General features: G+C 47.1%; 1 protein-coding gene across 1 annotated transcript; it reads left to right on the plus strand.

Moving 5' to 3' along the window:
* The first annotated feature begins 13,715 nt into the window (after window positions 1-13,715).
* On the plus strand, window positions 13,716-14,855 carry LOC144607697 (transcription factor Sp9-like). The gene has a single exon (XM_078424711.1). It carries the CDS (start codon window positions 13,716-13,718, stop codon window positions 14,853-14,855), a length of 1,140 nt encoding a protein of 379 aa, XP_078280837.1.
* Window positions 14,856-20,962: the final 6,107 nt, after the last annotated feature.

Here is a 20,962-nt window from a genome sequence, read left to right on the forward strand (position 1 = left end):
TTGGAAGTTTAGTTCAAGAGTCAAGAATCAAGAGTGTTTTATTGCCATGTTTACCGACGCCTCATATTTCGTATGGGCAGCTCGCAATCCAGCGGTATGAATATGATTCTCTAATTTCAAGTAACCCTCGCTCTCTCCATCCCTCCCCTCTCCCCGTCCTAGTTCTCCTGTTAGTTTCACCGTGCCCCTGATCAAATATTACTGATTGTATGAAGACAGACACAAAGAAGCTGGAGTAACTCAGCGGGTCAGGCAGCATCTCTGGAGAGAAGGAATGGGTGACGTTTCGGGTCGAAACCCCTTCTTCAGACTAGAGTATGCATCGTTGTAAACTTCCTCTCCGCCAACAATGTACCATGTGTAGGAAGGAACTGCAGATGCTGGTTTACACCGAAGATAGACACAGAAAGCTGGAGTAACTCAGCGGGACAGGCAGCGTCTCTCTACCATTCTACATTCCCTTGAGCAGCGTCCCCTTTGATCTGTGTTTTCACGCCTTACCCATCCATATTTCTTTGTCTCCCTCTCCCCAGACTCAGTCTGATGAAGGGTCTCGACCCAAAGAATTTCATTGCTCACTTAGACAGACAAAAACATGCCGGCGCTACTGAGCGGGACAGACAGCATCTCTGGAGAGAAGCCCATTCCTTCTCTCCAGAGATGCTGCCTGTCCCGCTGAGTTGCTCCAGCATTTTTTTTGTCTGTCTACAGAGCAATGAAATTCTTAGGTGCAAGGAGGGACTGCAGATATCCCGAAGTTAGACGCAAAATGCTGGAGTAACTCAGCGGGTCAGACAGCATTTCATTCGCAAGAATAAAATTCTTACCTGCAGCAGCATAACAGGTCTGTAACAGAACTCACATAGATAAGATATAATAAACAACTAATCACTAAATAAATAACCCCTACGTTACTGCAAAAGAAAAGCATGGAGTCCTTTGTGCAACCAAAGTCCGCAGGCGTTCATTGTTGAGGCTAGTGTTGTCCATAAGTTATAGGAGCAGAATTAGGCCACTCGGCTCATCAAGTCTACTCCGCCATTCAATCATGGCTGATCTATCTTTCCCCCTCAACCCCATTCTCCTGCTTTCTCCCCATAACTCCTGACACCCGTACTAATCAAGAATCTATCAATCTGCGCCTTAAAAAAATACCCAGTGGCTTGGCCTGCCCAGCCGTCCGCTGTAATGTGTAGTGTCCAAGAGCCTTGTGTTTGTTGGGAAGAAGTTATTATTGAACCTGATGGTCATTGTTTTCAGGCTCCTATACCTTCTTCCCGATGGTAGAAGTGGGATGAGAGCGTAGCCAGGGGGATGGCGTGGGACTTTGGTGATGTTCGCTGCCGTGGCTGGCTGTGCGGTTGTCACGTTATCAACCATGGAACCTAAACTAGAGAAATAAGGAACTGCAGAAGCTGGAATCTTGCGCTGAGCACAGAGTACTGCAGTCGCTCAGCGGGGCAAGCAGCATCTCTGGAGAGCATGGACAGGTGGCCCTTGGGGTCGGGACCCTTCCTCAGACTCCTTCCAGTCTGAGGAAATGTCCCTGTCCACGATCTCCAGAGATGCTGCCTGCGCCGCTGAGTTACTCCAGCGCTTCGTGTTCCAAACCTAAAATGAAATTGGTCAGCAGTTGGACGAAGACGATAAACGTCTGAGATGTTGACCTTTAATTTGAAGTTTTGGAGACTTGGTAAGACTCGTTGTGCGGCTGAGGACTGATTCAGGTTTAATATGCCGCTGTTAAAACCGCGCCTGTGTGCACCACCCTTTTCCTTTGAAGATAGAAACAAATTGGAGTAACTCAGCGGGACAGGCAGCATCTCTGGAGGGAAGGAACGGGTGACGTTTTGGGTCGAGACCCTTCTTCAGACTGAGAGTCAGAGGAGAGGGTCTATGGAAGGGTAAGGTGTAGGAACTGCCGATGCTGGTTTACACCGAAGATAGACACAAAATGTTGGAGTTTACGGAGCGGACAGTGGGTGAATAGGACATGTTTGGAAGGACATGGACCAAACGCAGGCAGGTGGGACTAGTGTAGCTGGGACATGTTGGCCGGTGTGGGCAAGTTGGGCCGAAGGGCCTGTTTCCACGCTGTATGATTATGTTACTCTAGGACATTATTACATTATTACAGCGGGGCAGGCAGCATCTCTGGATAGAAGGAATGGGTGAGGTTTCGGGTCGAGACCCTTCTTGCTGAGTTACTCCAGCTTTTTGTGTCTATCTTCAGTGTAAACCAGCATCTGCAGTTCCTTCCGACACAAACCTTGTCCTGCGGCCCGCGGGCTTTTGACACGTGGATCTTACTTGGCAATTCACGAATCATAACTATTTTTTATTGTTGTTGGGGGAAACTTGCACAGCAAGATTTTCAAAACGTTTGCCTTCGCTAAATTAAACTCGTGCAAAAAACGAGGTCCGGTCGTGTTAGAGTGCAGGTCTCTATCTTATGAAAGGATTGTGATTTCTAGACAGGGGGTGCCTTCAACGAGAATAAATGCCCGTATTCAAGTTGCTGTAAAAGATGAATCGGATTTCTATACGACTATGGAACACCCACGAACCTGAAACAAGATTAACAGGAAATAACGATTAGGCAACGCTTAAGTTGAAATTTACCGCCCATCAGTTGCCAACACTCTGAGTTACAGGAGAGGTTGGACACGCTAGGGTTTTGTTCCTTAGGGTGATCTTATCGAGAGAGGCACATACAATTATGAAGGGAATAGATAGGATGAATGCGTAGAGTTCCCCCACCCAGGGTAGGGGAATGAAGAACGAGAGGGCAAAGGTTTAGATTCTGATTAAAACTTCAACCCAGAATCGTCACCTCTCCCTCTCATCCAGAGATGCTGCCCGACCCGCTGAATGACTCCAGCGGTAGAGTTGCTGCCTTACAGCTAATGCAGCGCCGGAGACTCAGGTTCGATCCTGACTGCGGGCGCTGTCTGTAGTTTGTACGTTCTCCCCGTGACCTCCGTGGGTTTTCTCCGAGATCTTCGGTTTCCTCCCACACTCCAAAGACGTACAGGTATGTAGGTTAATTGGCTGGGAAAAATGTAAAAATCGTCCCTAGTGGGTGTAGGATAGTGTTAGTGTGCGGGGATCGCTGGGAGGCGCGGACCCGGTGGGCCGAAGGGCCTGTTTCTGCGCTGTATCTCTAAATCTAAAATCTAAAATTGTTGTGCCTATCTTTGGCAAAAGTTCAAGGCGAGAGGGTGAAGATTTAATAAGGACCCGAGCGCCAACTTTTTTCCATGGAGTATGTATTGGAACGAGCTGCCAGACGAGGTAGTTGAGGCGGGTATTACAACGACATTTGAAAAACAGGATGTGCTATAGATAGGAAAGGTTTAAAGGTATTTCGCCCAAACGCTGGCAAACCGGACAAGCGGTATCTTGATCAGTGTGGACGAGTTGGGCCGAAATGCCCGTTTCTCTGCTGTGTAACTGACTCCACATGGAGGTAAAATTACATGGCTATATACTGTGTTTCGGGTCTGAAAAAGGGTCTCGACCCGAAACGTCACCCATTCCTTCTCTCCTGAGATGCTGCCTGACCCGCTGAGTTACTCCAGCATTTTGTGTCTATCTGCAGGGATATCATGCCCGTGTTTCTTTAGTAATAAACAGGATTAAAGAAAAATAAATAAATTGGAGTTGCCCCTCAATGTGATTACCGAGTAAATGTACCTAGGAAGAATTTTGAAGTACACATTATTGTTGAGTTTTAAGTTGGCGCCGAGAGCGAAGTCTTGTAAACAGTCCCTCGTCGTTGGTGGAAACAAGAATGCTGCTGCATCCTTCTACTGCAGATGCTAGTTTCCAAACGAAAGGACACAAAGTGCTGGAGTAACTTAGCGGCCAATCGGCCGACCCTTACTCGCCCGTAGACACAACATGCTGGAGTTACTCAGCGGGTCAGACAGCATCTCCGGAGAAAAGGAATAGGTAACATTTCGGGTCGAGTCCCTTCTTCTACTCGCTTGTGTTCACCTATTTAACCTGTCATACTCTACCCTACCCCTCCTCTCCTCCAGCTTTCTCTCTCCACCCCCCTCCCCTTACCATCCGTCTGTCCCCCGTCCACGCTCTCCAGAGATGCTGCCTGACCCGCTGAGTTACTCCAGCACGTTGTGTCTTTTCTGCCGTCGTAATTGATGTTCGGCGGTGTTCTAATCTCGCGAAATCCAGTAAAATGAATCGTGGAAAGATCCGAATTGAAATCTTCGATTTTGTGACCAAAAAAAAATTAGAAGTTAAATTCCACGAGTTCTGGAAGAAACGTTGGAGTCATTTGTTCGCAGCGAAGACCCAAAGTGGTTTCCAAGTGGTGATACAAATGGGGTAAATGTATGTGGCCATAATTTAAAATCTAGGCTCAGACACAATGCTTGGTGTTTCAGCGTTATGACTATATTCAGTCTGAAGAAGGGTCTCGACCCGAAACGTCGCCCATTCCTTCTCTCCCGAGATGCTGCCTGACCTGCTGAGTTACTCCAGCATTTTGTGAATAAATACCTTCGATTTGTACCAGCATCTGCAGTTATTTTCTTATGACTATATTTTACTTTACTTGAGACAATCAATAATCAATCGTTTCTATTTATCCTCGGAAATGTGCGCTGTTGTCCCAGGAATTTGGACACTAAGTGGAGCGGTGCATAAGGAAAATGGCATTTCATTAAATATTAATGTCACGTCTCCCTGCAACCTAATATTTCAATATCGAGTATTTTGTTGAAGGTAGACACAAAATGCTGGAGTAATGCTGAAGGCAGCATCTCTGGAGAGAAGGAATGGGTGACGTTTCGGGTCGAGACCCTTCTTCAGACTGTATTTTGTTTATTTCTAGCGTATTCATTAAAAGTAAAACGAATGCACGTTTCTATAGGGACCACAAGGAACTGCGGGTGATTGACTTTACAAAATAAAAGACAAAGTGCTGGAGTAACTCGGCGGGACAGGCTTCGTGGCTGTAAATAGTTACCGATAAGGCTCTTGCGAGGGTGGAATGTATATAAACATCCTGGATATAAATCTCGTCCTTACCTACCAGCCTGGCCGGCTTGAGGTGTGAAGATTGTGACGGGCGATAAGTGGTGCAGCGGTAGAGTTGCTGCCTCCCAGCGCCAGTAACCCGGGCGCTGTCTGTACGGAGTTTGTAAGTTCTCCCCGTGACCGCGTGGGTTTTCTCCGAGATCTTCGGTTTCCTCCCACACTCCGAGGACGTACAAGCTTGCAGGCTAATTGGCTTGGTATGTCAATGTTAAAAACATGTCCCTGGTGTGTGCAGGATGGTGTTAGTGTGCGGGGATCGCTGGTCGGCGCGGACCCGGTGGACCGAAGGGCCTGTTTCCGCGCTGTATCTCTAAACTAGACAAGATACGAAAGTTAATTTTCACCCTGCCAGCTTATAAAAGAAAAACGTTGTTGCGTTCTGTTCATTTCCTGAAGGTAAAATTAGATGAACTGTACTTAAATAACAAAGATAAACTGATGTGATATAATATTGGGGACGAGTTGATAAAAACAATCTTTCTGGTTACTCCGGCATTTTGTGTCTATCATAGAAACATAGAAAATAGGCTGATCGTCCCCAATCAATAACCGTGCCTGCCTTCTCCCCATATCCCTTGATTCCACTAGCCCCTAGAACTCTATCTAACTCTCTCTTAAATCCATCCAGTGATTTGGCTTCCATTGCCCTCTGTGGCAGAGAATTCCACAAATTCACAACTCTCTGGGTGAAAAAGTTCCTTCTCACCTCAGTTTTAAATGCCCTCCCCTTTATTCTAAGACTGTGGCCCCTGGGTCTGGACTCGCGCAACATTGGGACCATTTTTCCTGCATCTAGTTTGTCCAGTCCTTTTATAATTTTATATGTTTCCATAAGATCCCCTCTCATCCTTCTAAACTCCAGTGAATACAAGCCTAGCCTTTTCAATCTTTCCTCATATGTCAGTCCCGCCATCCCAGGGATCAATCTCGTGAACCTACGCTGCACTGCCCCAATTACAAGGATGTCCTTCCTCAAATTAGGAGACCAAAACTGTGCACAATCCTCGGTGTAAACCAGCATCTGCAGTTCCTTCCAACACAAACAGTGCTTTGACTTTTGTTTTAAAGAGGTCCTCGTCTATAACATTAATACTGGTCTCGTGGGCATATGGTGTAAATAGGATCAGTTCTATCAAAATATGATGATGGCTAATTTTTCGGGTGAACGACGTTGACTGACTTCAGAATCTGCGCCAGAACGATGAAATTATCCGCCTTTAACCTGAATACTTGTTCAAACGCTCTTAGCTACAGGAAAGATATGTGTGTGTTCTTCCAGTTTTTGTGTTTAGCTCCCCTGAGTTCTGGAGAAGATTTTTTTAAAGATTTCTTTTTAGATGTAGAGATACAGCTCAGAAACAGGCCCTTCGGCCCACCTGGTCCGCGCCGCCCAGCGATCCCCGCACACTAACACTATCCTACACCCACTAGGGACATTTTTTTTACATTTACCTACAAACCTGTACGATTTTGGAGTGTGGGAGGAAACCGAAGATCTCGGAGAAAACCCACGCAGGTCACGGGGAGAACGTACAAACTCCGTACAGACGGCGCCCGTAGTCAGGATCGAACCTGAGTCTCCGGCGCTGCATTCGCTGTAAGGCAGCAACTCTACCGCTGCTCCACCGTGCGGGTCCGGACATGGAACCTCGCCTGCCCACCCCCTCCCCGGGTGCTGCCTGACTCGCCGAGTCCCGCCAGCAGTTTGTGTTTTTGCTTTAATCTTTTGAGTCTCTCTCTCTCTCTCTCTCTCTTTTCTCTCTCCCGATAATTCGTGCGCAGGGACGCACAAAGATCTGAGATAAACCGTGTAAGTGTCAGGGAGCACGGAAACAGGCCCTGCCGCTGCCGCTGAATCAACCGCCCGCCACTACAGCAAACCCAGGTTCCCTCCCCACAATCTCACCAGATATTTCCCACTCGCCCACGCACTTAGGTAACTTACAGGTTAATTACAACAAACCTACCAACCCGCAGGCGTTAGCAATGTGAGCGGTAACCGAGGCACCCGGGGGAACGTGCAAGCTCAATGGAGAACGTGCAAACTCCACACAGACAGCACCCGAGGTTAGGATCGAACCCAGGTCTCTGCGGCTAGAGTGGCAACAGGTCTACTCTCAAAGCCATGGGCCGTCCACGGTCCCCAACCCCCCCCCCCTCCCCATCCCCATATCCATCCCCATCCCCACCCCCCCCCCCCCCCCCCACCCCCCCAATTTCCCCATCCCCATCCTTCATTTCACGAGTAAAGCTGTCGGGGGTTTTGGGGAGAAGGCGGGTTAGTGGGGTTGGGAGTGAAAGATAGATCAGCCATGATTGGATGGTGGAGTAGACTTGGCCTAATTCTGCTCCTATCACATGAACTTATACAGGATTCAGAAGACTGCGCCTAATACAAATGGTTCTTGGATCTAAGCAAGACTCCAAGTACTGGAGTAACTCAGCGGGTCAGGCAGCATCTCTGGAGAACAAGGATAGGTGATTCTTCAGACGGGTCTTATTCGGGTCTTATTCAGAGAGTTGCTTTAACCAACGCAGTATGGAAGCACGAACGTGCTGGGGGATAGACAAAAAAAATGCAGGAGTAACTCAGCGGGACAGGCAGCATCTCTGGAGAGAAGGAATGGGTGACGTTTCGGGTCGAGACCCTTCTGCAGACGGGTGACAGTGCTGGGGAACTCAGAGGGTCGGGCGGGAGGGAATGGACAGGCGACGTTTGGGCTAGGGACCGCTGGAGACCACTGAACTGTGCATCCTGGAGAATGAACCCCCTCCCCAAATGTTGCCTGTCCATCCTGTGGACTTTTAGTTGACTTTAGATGCAGCGTGGAAACAGGCCCTTCGGCCCACAGAGTTTGCGCCGACCCACGATCACCCCGCACACTAGCACGATTACACACACTTGGGGCATTCACAATTTACAATGTCAACTAACCTACAAAACTCCACATCATTGGAGTGTGGGAGGAAACCGGAGCACCCGAAGGAAACTCATGCGGTCGCAGGGAGAACGTACAAACTCCGTACAGACAGCACCCATGGTCAGGATCGAACCCGGGACTCTGGCGCTGTAAGGCAGCAACTCCATCGCTGTGCCACCTGACACATGCCAACATTCCATACACAGATGCTCCCTGACCCGCTGAGTTTTGCACAAGATTCCAGCACCTGCAGTCTCTTGAGGGCATGCAGTGTAGGTTTACTAGGTTAATTCCCGGAATGGCGGGACTGTCGTATATTGAAAGATTGGAGCGGCTAGGCTTGTATACACTGGAATTTAGAAGGATGAGAGGGGATCTTATCGAAACGTATAAGATTATTAAGGGGTTGGACAAGTTAAAGGCAGGAAACATGTTCCCAATGTTGGGGAGGTCCAGAACCAGGGGCCACAGTTTAAGAATAAGGGGTAGGCCATTTAGAACGTAGATGAGGAAAAACCTTTTCAGTCAGAGAGTTGTGAATCTGTGGAATTCACTGCCTCAGAAGGCAGTGGAGGCCAATTCTCTGAATGCATTCAAGAGAGAGCTTGATAGAGCTCTTAATGATAGCGGAGTCAGGGGGTATGGGGAGAAGGCAGGAACGGGGTACTGATTGAGAATGATCAGCCATGATCACATTGAATGGCGGTGCTGGCTCGAAGGGCCGAATGGCCTCCTCCTGCACCTATTGTCTTGTGCATTTTCTTTAACGAAAGCTTCACTTTGTTGATGGCGATTATTAATGGACATGAGTTGGATCAAAAAGGATTGATCATGAGACCGATCTTTCTCCTGGAATCTGATTCCAGTGACAATCGCGAGCTCCAAATGCCAGGTTTGTAGGTTGATTGGCTTCAGCAAATTGCCCTTGGTGTGCAGGGAAAGACGGCAAAATTGAGATAATATAGAACTATCATGAACGGGTGACCTATGGCGGGGGTGAACTCGATGGGCCGAAGGACTTGTTTCCATGCTGTATCTCCAACTATACTAAACCAAACCATCAATTATTTCCTCCCATTTACCTCTAGTTTCATGAATCCATTCTTTCCCGTTAGCAAATGACTACCCCTTGTGAGATTGTGTAGAAAAATAACTGCAGATGCTGGTACAAATCGGAGGTATCACAAAATGCTGCATTCCAGCATTTTGTGACCCCTTGTGAGGTTAATCAGTGGGATGTGATGTGAACAATCGGCTTAATTTAGTTTTAATGATTTACAAAGAAGTCAAGTCAAGTCAAGTCAAATTTATTTGTCACATACACATACTCGATGTGCAGTGAAATGAAAGTGGCAATGCCTGCGGGTTGTGCACAAAAATAATTACAGAAATAATTACAGTTACAGCATATAAATAAAGTTAATAAGTTACTAAACATAGCACAAAAAGTGTCGACAAAAATTTAGTCTCTGGGGTTATCAAAGTTGACAGTCCTGATGGCCTGTGGGAAGAAGCTCCGTCTCATCCTCTCCGTTTTCACAGCGTGACAGCGGAGGCGTTTGCCTGACCGTAGCATCTGGAACAGTCCGTTACTGGGGTGGCAGGGGTCCCTCATGATCTTGCTTGCTCTGGATCTGCACCTCCTGATGTATAGGTCCTGCAGGGGGACGAGTGTAGTTCCCATGGTGCGTTCTGCCGAACGCACTACTCTCTGCAGGGCCATCCTGTCCTGGGCAGAGCTGTTCCCAAACCAGACTGTAATGTTGCCGGACAGGATGCTCTCTACAGCCCCAGAGTAGAAGCAATGAAGGATCCTCAGCGACACTCTGAATTTCCTCAGTTGTCTAAGGTGGTAAAGGCGCTGCTTAGCCTTACCCACCAGTGCGGCAATGTGCGTTGCCCACGTCAGATCCTCTGCGATGCGGACTCCCAAGTATTTGAAACTGCTCACCCTATCCACAATAGACCCATTTATCTCCAGTGGCATGTACGTCCTTGGATGTTTAGCCCTTCTGAAGTCCACAATCAGCTCCTTTGTTTTAGTGACATTCAAGAGGAGGCTATTGTCCTGACACCAGAGTGCCAGATCAGCCACCTCCTCCCGGTAGGCCTTCTCATCGTTGTTGGAGATCCGGCCCACCACCACAGTGTCATCAGCAAACTTGATGATGGAGTTTGAGCTGAACCTGGCCCATAGAGACATATAGCGTGGAACCAGGCACCTCAGCCCAACTTGCCTGCCTGTATTTTGCTCATATCCATCTAAACCTGTCCTATCCATGTACCTGTCTAAATGTTTCTTAAACATTGTGATAATCCCTGCCTCAGCTACCTCCTCCGGCAGCTCATTCCACACACCCACCACCCTTTGTGTGAAAAGGTTACCCATCAGGTTCCTATTAACTCTTTCTCCCCTCACTTTAAACCTACAGTATGTCTTCTGGTTCTCAAGTCCCCTATTCTGGGCAAGAGAATATCCAATCTATTCCTCTATCCGATCTATTCCTCTCATAATTTTGTACACCACTACAAGATCACCCCTCATCCTCCTGCGCTCCAAGGAATAGAGTCCCAGCCTGCTTAATCTCTCTGTAGCCCAAGGCCCTCGAGTCTTAGCAACATCCTTGTAAATCTCTGCAACCTTTCCAGTTTGAGGATTAATTTGCTTTTACTAATCCTGATTTAATACAACTCCTGCATGCATTGGTGAGATGTCTGAGGTTTCTTCAAGTCCCATATTGAATGGGCTGTGTTTAATTCACAGGACCAGGTGCACATTGATACATGGTCATACACTGGTCATCTACCTGGGCCAATGATCCAAATGTTTGGACTAAAGACCCAGGGCCATAAGTCAAATGCCAACCGGGCAACTGGAAACAAATTGGCACTAAAATGCAAGCAGCAACTACAGTAACCATAAAATTCCGTAATGTAAAATGTTCTTGTTTAGTTTGAGTTTAAAATTACAACATGGAAACAAGCCCTTTGGCTCACTGAGTCCGCTCCGACCAGCGATCTCCGTACACTGACATAACCCTACACACGCGAGAGACAATTTACTATTTTTACCAAGCCAATTAGCCGACAAACCTGTACGACTTTGGAGTATTTGGAGGCAGATACGATAGTGGTGTTTAAGAAGCTTTTAGATAGGTACGTGCAAGAGCAGGGAACAGACAGATGTGGATCTTGTTACAGTCAGATGACATTGGTTTAATTTGATATCGTGTTTAGCACATATATTCTGGGCCGAATGGCCCATTCCTGTGCTGTACTGTTCTATGAAAAACCCACCAGGTTCACCAATATACCTTGGGAAAGGATATGTAGTGTAAGAAAATAACTGCAGGTGCTGGTACAAATCGAAGGTATTTATTTCACAAAATGCTGGAGTAACTCAACCGGTCAGGCAGTATCTCAGGAGAGAAGGAATGGGTGACGTTTCGGGTCAAGACCCTTCTTCAGGGAAAGGATATGATGTCATTCTTATCCAGTCTAATGCTGATCTCTGGCCCCTTGTCAAATGGTTGATTTTTAAATGCCCTGTGAATGGCGCAGCAAACCATTTCAACAGGTATTGAGGAGTTGCATTGTCAGAACTCAAGGGATATGGGGAGAAAGCAGGAACATGTTACTGATTTTGGATGATCAGCCACGATCATATTGAATGACGGTGATGGCTCGAAGGGCCGAATGGCCTACTCCTGCACCTGTTGTCCATGTTCTATGTTCTATGAAACTAGCCATAGAATAAATTATAACCGATTTTAATTTCACTTTTTAATCAGTCTGGATTGTTACTAATGGAGACACTAGAAATAGCAAAAGGCAGAAGTTTGAATAAAACACAAAGTGTTGGAAGAACGCAGTGGGTCAGGCAGCATCTGTGGAAGGAATGGGCAGGCGCCATTTCAGGTTGGGACCCTCCTTCAGTCTGAAGAAGGGACCTGATCCGAAAGGTCGCCTATCCAGTCACTCCACAGATGCTGCCTGACCACCGAGTTCCTCCAGCACTTTGTGTTTTGTGCAGGATTGCAGCATCTGCAGTTTCTTGTATTTGCACAGATATGCTGGTCAATAGGCTAATTGCCCCAACTACAGGTGTGTGGTTGAATCCAAGAGGAGGTGATGAGAATGTGGGGCAAATTAAATGGGATTAGTGTAGGATCACTGTGGGTTTAATGATTCAATGACACTCATTTGCACATGTGCTGGCTCGAAGGGCCGAATGGCCTACTCCTGCACCTATTGTCTATTGTCTATTGTACAGTGAAATGCTTTGTTTTGCACTAAACCCGGTAAAATCATACAGCAAACCTCACCTAGGCAGTACACAAGTGTCCTCACACTTTGATGCCACCAAAGTTACAAAAGTTCACTGAACACTGAACCGACCCCAGAACCAGGGGCCACAGTTTAAGAATAAGGGGTAGGCCATTTAGAACGGAGATGAGGAAAAACCTTTTCACACAGAGAGTTGTGAAGCTGTGGAATTCTCTGCCTCAGAAGGCAGTGGAGGACAATTCTCTGGATACTTTCAAGAGAGAGTTAGATAGAGCTCTTAATGATAGCGGAGTCAGGGGGTATGGGGAGAAGGCAGGAACGGGGTACTGATTGAGAATGATCAGCCATGATCACGGTGAATGGTGGTGCTGGCTCGAAGGGCCAAATGGCCTCCTCCTGCACCTATTGTCTATTGACTACGGGTGCTGTCCGTGCAGAGTTTGCACTTTCTTCACGTGACCGTATGAGTTTTCTCCAAGATCTTCGGTTTCCTCCCACACTCCAAAGGCAGGTTTGCAGGTTAATTAGCTAGGGTTTGTATACTTGGTAAAAGTGTAAATTGTTCCTAGTGTATGCGGGTTGGTGTTAATGTGTAGCGATCGCTGGTCGGTGTGGACCTGGTGGGCCAAAGGGCCTGTTTCAACGATGTATCTCCTAACTAAACTAAACAGTCTGAAATAGGCACCCATTCCTTCTCTCCACAGATGCTGCCAAGAGAGAGCTAGATAGAGCTCTTAAGGATAGCGGAGTCAGGGGGTATGGGGAGAAGGCAGGAACGGGGTACTGATTGAGAATGATCAGCCCTGATCATATTGAATGGCGGTGCTGGCTCGAAGGGCCGAATGGCCTCCTCCTGCACCTATTGTCTATTGTCTATTGTCTATTGTCTCCTGAGATGCTGCCTGACCCGCTGAGTTACTATAGCATTTTGTGTCTACCTTCAGTCTGCAATAGGGTATCGACCCGAAATGTCACCTATTCCTTTTCTCCAGACCCATTGAGTTATTCCAGCTTTTGGTGCCTTATCTACTGCCCACCACCCCCCCCCCTCCTCCCTCCTCCCAGCTGGGTTCCCCTTCGTTCTCAGCTTTGATGGTTATGCTGACTCAGTGGGCTGAAGGGCCTGTATCTGTGCTGTATGGTTCTGTGACTCTACAACTCTCTGCACGTTTAACACAGTGTTCCTCCACACTGAGGTATTGTATGCCGTTGATCTTGTAGATGGCATGCAGCTGCAAGGAGTTTCGAAAGAAGCACATTCTTTCCGTGACAGGGCTGCAATTTAATTGATTAACTGGTGTGCCATTATAAACTTGACAAACGTAATAACAAGCTCGGCTTGTTTTCGTGCACGCTGGCTCATAAAGAGTTGTCCTTTAAAACCTGCTAACATTTCCTCTCTTTTGTAGTCGGCATCGACTCCGTGGGGAGGTGGTCTCGGCAATGCAAACTGCCACATGGAGTAGCATCGGGGAGCAACCAGCCTCGCCTTTGTCATCCGGCTTCAACTCCTGGAAGACGGCCAGCCTTCCCAAGAACTTGGGTTTGGCCACGTCCGGCGGCAGTGCCTTCAGCCCTTCCAACGCGGCTCCCAACTTTGCTTTCAACAACAAGTATGCCTTGCTCAATGGCCCGAGCCTGAAGGGTCAGGATTGCGGCCAGTTCAAACCCAACCTCCAGTCTACGGTCGAGTACTTTTCCAACCCCTTGCACCCACGCGTCGACATGGCTCACTATCATGACTCCTGGTTTCGACCTTCCCACCAAGGCGGTCCTGCCGACGACGGGGGTCTCTCGGCTGCCTGGTGGGACCTGCACGCTGGGTCGAGCTGGATGGACCTGCAGAACACGACGGCCGGTCTCCAGAACTCTACCCACCCGTCCGGGCTTCAGCCCACCCTGGGCAACTACGGGTCTGAGCACCAACTCTGCGGCCCTCCCACTCACCTGCTGCAGTCCAACCAAGTCATGATCAACCAGGACGGATACAAGCAGGCCGAGCCAGTGCAGGAGGCCCTGGTCTTGAATCAGGCGCTGGATGGAGCCTCCAGGCCGAAGGCGGCCAGAAGATCGTTGTCTCGAAGCTCGGGGCTGGGCAACTGCCGTTGTCCCAATTGCCTGGAGTCCGAGAGACTGGGGACATCGTTGGAGGGCGGCAACAAGAAGAAGACCCTCCACAACTGCCACATCCCGGGCTGCGGGAAGGCTTACGTCAAGACTTCCCACCTCAAGGCCCACCTGCGGTGGCACAGCGGGGACCGGCCTTTCGTCTGCAACTGGCTCTTCTGCGGCAAGCGTTTCACCCGCTCCGACGAGCTCCAGCGCCACCTCCAGACCCACACAGGCTCCAAGAGGTTCCTTTGCCCCGTCTGCAACCGGGTGTTCATGAGGACCGACCACCTCACCAAGCACATGAAGACCCACGGAGAAGCCAGCCAGGCGGCCGCCAAAGAGGCCGGCCGGGATGGCAGCAAGTGCGCCACGCTGCCTGGACAACCCCAGTCACCAGGGGCCATGCAGAGAGACCGTGAGGCCAAGGGGGTCGGCGACGGCCTCCCAGATGCTGACAGGCAGCAGAATTGAGACTTTGCAAGTGTGCGTTCAGTGTAAAGTTAACATGTTAGTGTACGAAATAGTTGCACTTGCTAAACGCTGTATGTTATTGTATGGACTCTGAAGGAAAGTCAACATTCCCCAAAGAAAGGGTTACGCTTTTTGTTGGTTTAGTTTAGTTTCAGAGATACAGCGCGGAAACAGGCCCTTCGGCCCATCGAGTCCGCGCTGACCAGTGATCCCTGTACACTAGTACTATCCTACGCACACTAGGGACAATCTACTTCTCCAACATTTTTTTCATAATTAAAAGGGCATTAGAAAGGCATGATGAAAATCTATTTACATTTATTTACAAAACAGGGAAGCATGTTAGAGCCACAACATGGAAGGTCAACTCGTCCATTGTTCCTGTGCCACCTGGCTGCTCCTTTTCCCCATCACTCTCTTGAAAGCTCCGCAGTTTTTCCCAGTTGAGTTTAGTTTATTGTCACGTGTACCGAGGTACAGTGAAAAGCCTTTCAGCGGAAGACAATACATGATTACAATCGAGCCGTCCACGGTGTACATACACGACGAAGGGAATAATGTGAATAATGTGTAGTGCAAGATAAAGCCAGTAAAGTCCGATCAACGACAGTCCGAGGGTCTCCATTGAGGTAGATAGTAAATCAGGACCGCTCTCTAGTTGCGGTGGGATGGTTCAGTTGCCTGGTAACAGCTGGGAAGATACTGTCCCTGAATCTGGAGGGGTACGTTTTCACACTTGTGTACGTTTTGCCTGATGGGAGAGGGGAGAAGAGGGAGTGGCCAGGGTGTAACTCATTCCTTGATTATGCTGCTGGCCTTGCCGAGGCAGAACTGAGGTGTAGACAATGGAAGGGAGGTTGGTTTGTGTGATGGTCTGGGCTGTGTCCACAATTCTCTGCAATCTCTTGCGGTTTATGTTTGAAGGCCACCATCGAATCTGCCCTCAGAGTGGTTTTCATGCTTGAACCGTTCTTTTTGCCAGCCATCTTCAGTCTCTGCTTCTTATTCTTTCTGTCAATGGCAACAATTTCCCTCGTGCTGCTCTGAGCGGTGCCTTTGTTACCTTAATGTCTCTCTCGGAGCCTCTCAACTGTTCCAAGGAAATCGTACCTGGCTTGCCCAGACCATTCACATTCCCAGAATAGACTCAAAATGCTGGAGTAACTCAGCGGGTCAGGCTGAAGAAGGGTCTCGTCCAGAAATGTCACCCATTCCTTCTCTCCAGAGAGGCTGCCTGTCCTGTTGAGCTACTCCAGCATTTTGTGTACATCTTTGGCGTAAGCCAGCGCCTGCAGTTCCTTCCTACTCGAATACACATTCCCATTTGGGAAACATCCCCTATGGCTTTTTCAAATTACCTTTAGTGTAATGCCTAGACCTAGACACAATATTCTAGTTGTGGTGATATCAGTATCTTATTAGGTCACATCATGACTGCTGGTCTCCTGTTAAGTATTTTGTATGATTTTTTAAAACTATTTATCCAACCTATACATGTACCATCAGTAATCCCGTACTCCAATAACTCTGCACTCACATAGAGTCACACAGCACCCATCAAGAAGATGAGGAGGGATTTCTTTAGTTGGAGGGTGGTGAATCTGTGGAATTCATTGCCATAGATGACTGTGGAGACCAAGTCAATGGATATTTCTAAGGTGGAGATTAGCAGATTCTTGATTAGTAAGGGTGTCAGGGGTTATGGGGAGAAGGCAGGAGAATGGGGTCAAGAGGGAGAGATAGATCCACCATGATTGAATGGCGGAGTAGACTTGATGGGCCGATTGGCCTAATTCTGCTCCGAGAACTTATGAAGCACAGACTTCTCCTTTAATATTGTCTTCCCTCTTCCCAACAAGATGTAATACCACGTTATTTATGTGGTAACTTCCATTGAGCATGCAACTGCTGATTCCGCCAACCAGCCAATATTCGCCTGAAGTCTGCAACCGTCCCGGCTTTTCACCATGCTTCCAACTTTGATATCATCTCCAAATCTGGAATTTTCTTCCCCAAAATACCCAAGTCTAAATCATGAAGAGAAAATCAGTGGTTCTTGCACCAGTCCCTGTGGAAGTGGACTGTTCTCCCCACACTGTCAAAAACAATCATCCACCACTCCCAAGATAGACACAAAGTGCTGGAGTAACACAACGAGTCAGGCAGTATCTCTGGAGAAAAGGAATAGGTGACATTTCGTGTTGAGACCCTTCTTCAAGCTGAGAATCAGGGGGGAGGAAAACCGGAGGTATGGAAAGGTACAGAAAAAAATCAGAGCCGGTGTCGAAGACTTAGAACTACCTGTCTATTGGACATGGGTGATTTAGGATTCCCTGTTATGACTACGTGCATCCTTTGTTATATCACAAAATGCTGGAGTAACTCAGCGGGTCAGGCAGCATCTCAAGTCTTGACCCGAAACGTCACCCATTCCTTCTCTCCTGAGATGCTCCTGACCCGCTGAGTTACTCCAGCATTTTGTGATACCTTCAATTTGTACCAACATCTGCAGTTATTTTCCTACATATCCTTTCTTAGACCTGCTCTTTGCCCTTTCCTCGTTAACTTTCCATAATCAGTGTGCTCCTCACCTGTGTTAGTAATCGAACAGACATGCATTTCTGTGCTGCGTTATTCTTCTCTTTGATCATCCAGACATCTATTTCTTTCTCCCGCATGGGAGGGTATCCGCCATGTCCTCTTTAAAAGTGTCCAGCTGTTCAATTGCAGTTTAGCCGAACAACTTTGGATTCCATTTGTCCTGGCCAAATCATCAAATCCTTCTCCTGATCCTGTTGACATCTTCTTTTGAGGCACCCCCTCAGGGTGGCAAATGACTGATTAATACGGCTGTCAGGGGTTACGGGGAGAAGGCAGGAAAATGGGGTTGAGAGAGAAAGATAGATCAACCACGATAAAATGTCAGAGTAGACTTGATGGGCTGAATGGCATAATTCCACTACTAGAACTTATGAACTTATGACTGTTTCCTCGTTGGTTTTGTATTCTTTGAGATGGTCGATGAGGCCAGTGTGGGACTCCTTCATAGATGGGGCAGGTGATTGGGGAGGTTGCAAGGTGCTCCTCCCCTTCTGCGACTTGCCTTGTGCTCCCAATGGATAGACTCAAGGTTCTCAATAGCATCCTGAATTATTCTTCCCCATGGGCCAGAGATTCCCAAGAGTTAGAGGGAATGTTGCATTTCTTCAAGAAGGCTTTGAGCACATCCTTCAATCCTTTCCTATATCCACCTGGCAATCATTTCCCATTACAGACTCCATCAATTGAATATATGCATTGGCATACAATATAATTGTGCCACATTGATGTCTGTCTCCATTTTAAATACATTCCAATATTCTCCTAAGGGTTGCCCACACCGGCCAACGTGTCCCATCTACACTGGTCCCACCTGCCTGCAATTGGCCCATATCCCTCTAAACCTGTCCTATCCATGTACCTGTCTAGATGTCTCTTAAACATTGCAACAGTACCTGCCTCAACTACCACGTCTGGCAGCTCGTTCCATACACCTACCACCCTTTGCGTGAAAAAGTTTCCCCTCAGATTCTTATTAAATCTTTCCCCCGTCACCTTAAACCTATGTCCTCTGGTTCTCGATTCCCCTACTCTGGTCAAGAGACTCTGTGCGTCTACCCAATCTATTCCTGTTATGTTACGATATCTTTTCAACTATTCTCATTGATAATCTATAACGACCAACTAACTCCTGCTCTCATTCACGTAGCGACCGCTTTAACTTGGTGACCACCTATTGATCACACACAATTACCCTTTCCTATCAAATCTCTAAAAAAAGAATTGTACCTTAAAAGATATGTGGAATTTATTCTCCTTCTATCCTCTGGAGAAAATCATTTTAGTAACTGAACGTTCTCCTCATAATTCCTAATCCTAGGATCAAACTGAAAAGTCTAGTCTCTTAATATATTTAATGGCGTGCGATAGCCAAAGAGTGTGCTAAAGACATTTCCCTTCGTGCAGCAAGTTCCCCCTTGGCACTCTTTGTGTCATAGAGTGATACAGTGTGGAAACAGGGGCTTCTGCCGAACATGCCCACACCGGCCAGTATGTCCCAGCTACCCTAGTCCTACCTGCCAGCATTTGGTTCATATCCCTCCAAACCTGTCCTATCCAAGCACCTGATTAACTACTTCTTAAATGTTGGGATAGTCCCTGACTCAACTACTTCCTCTGAAGAAGGGTCTTGACCCGAAACGTCACCCATTCCTTCTCTCCAGAGATGCTGCCTGTCCCGCTGAGTTACTCCAACATTTTGTGTCTACCACCTCTGGCAGCTTGTTCCATACACCCACCACCCTTTGTATGAAAACATTTACCCCTCAGATTCCTGTTAAATCTTTTCCCCTCCACCTTAAACCTATGTCCTCTGGTCCTCGATACACCACCTCTGGGCAAGAGGCTCTTGCTTTCTCTCAAACCTCATCCTACCAGTTTGACCAAAGATGCCCGCAGTTTGCACAGGTCAATGATTATGCTTGATCATGACACAGGATTTACTTACAAAAGTAGAATAACTTCCACAGGACAATAGTCCCCGAGAACAAACTGTACGAGAGATTTGGACCTGCAGCAATGGAGGACTTGTCGTACCTACGCTGCAGCATGCCTTAGTGACCAAGATAAAACATAGTTCATGGAAATGGCTACAGACCGCCTCATCTGTGCTGCAGGCTTGACTTTGTAAATTAGCAAATGTACAGTTCTTAGTTTTATTACATTTTAACAAGATTCACGCTTCTAAACTGCGGTGCACCACGAGCGACTTCTCAAGAAGCTTTGTTCGGTTTAGGTGCTATGAAAGTGCAAATATTTTCGCTCAAAATATGCTAGCCCTCATTGGGGACTTTCTGCGGCTCTTCATTCGAACAAATATTAGCATCATGACCGGTACAATGTTCAGAAAGATTTTTGCCCTGAAGTTTTTTTTTCGCCCTGAAGTTGCAAATAGATTGATCAAATATTCACCCTGAATATTTCCGCAGAGGAATTTTTCGCACTGTTGAGTAATTTTTTTCAATACGTACGAAAGAAAATGGACTCTCTTCTCATCATCCAGGCGGTAAGTCTGGTCGGCAATAAGTAAAATGCTAGTAACTTTAGTTGTAACATAGTGCGCCTATAATCACCTAGTGTGCAAGCTGCAAAGATTACTACAGTAGTTCCAATAGATTCTTCTAGTCAGCATTATGCGCACAGTGTGATGCCGTGTCAAGGCATTAAGAAGTGGGGAGGCATTACTTCTTGCCTTCCATCACACGTGGTAGAGAATCATGGTAACTTTAAGACAAGGTCACCATCCCACTCATTAGACAAACATTTTATTTGTTGTGAAAAGAAACCATTACTTCTTGTAGATTGTGGTTGTGAGTAGTTTTGCCAGGTTAATTTTTATAAACTATATTCTTACGTGCATTTTCAGATGTTGTCTATGCTTCTTTGTATTCTGTGGACATTAATGTGACTTTAATAACTTGTTCCCCATAAAAATAGGTTACATGGGAACGAAATGACAAAACATGCCCTCCAGAAAATGTGAACTGGCGCACCTAGTGTATGACTGATCAATAATAAAAACAATCAATATCCATTCCGAGATATTGGACTGCTGGGGTAGACACTGAAATATTTAATAGAAGATATATTTACATTAAAAATAATGGATATTTGTCTTTTTAATGTAAATGCTTAGAATAAATAAAAGAGTACACTTGTTTAGCCATTTCCTGGATTCCTTCACCTTAGAGAGATACATCACTAGGGATGCTGATTGCTGTGGGATCTTGGATGTTGCCGGTTGTAAAGTAGAGTGGGGATACACTGAAGAATGGTCTGAAGAAGGGTCTCGACCCTTAAAACGTCACCCATTCCTCCTCTCCAGAGATGCTGCCTGTCCCGCTGAGTTACTCCACCATTTTGATGGTGGTGCATGGGCAAATAAATATTCCCAAACAGTCATCATAGGAGAAAAAAAGTGAATCACTCCACCCATCAATAGCCATGGTACAAATAGTCGCCTGACACACAGCATTAGACAATTGGTCACTTAAACATCCTTTTGTTAA

Source organism: Rhinoraja longicauda, chromosome 29 (genome assembly GCF_053455715.1).
Source record: "Rhinoraja longicauda isolate Sanriku21f chromosome 29, sRhiLon1.1, whole genome shotgun sequence".
Taxonomy (NCBI): Eukaryota; Metazoa; Chordata; class Chondrichthyes; order Rajiformes; family Arhynchobatidae; genus Rhinoraja; species Rhinoraja longicauda.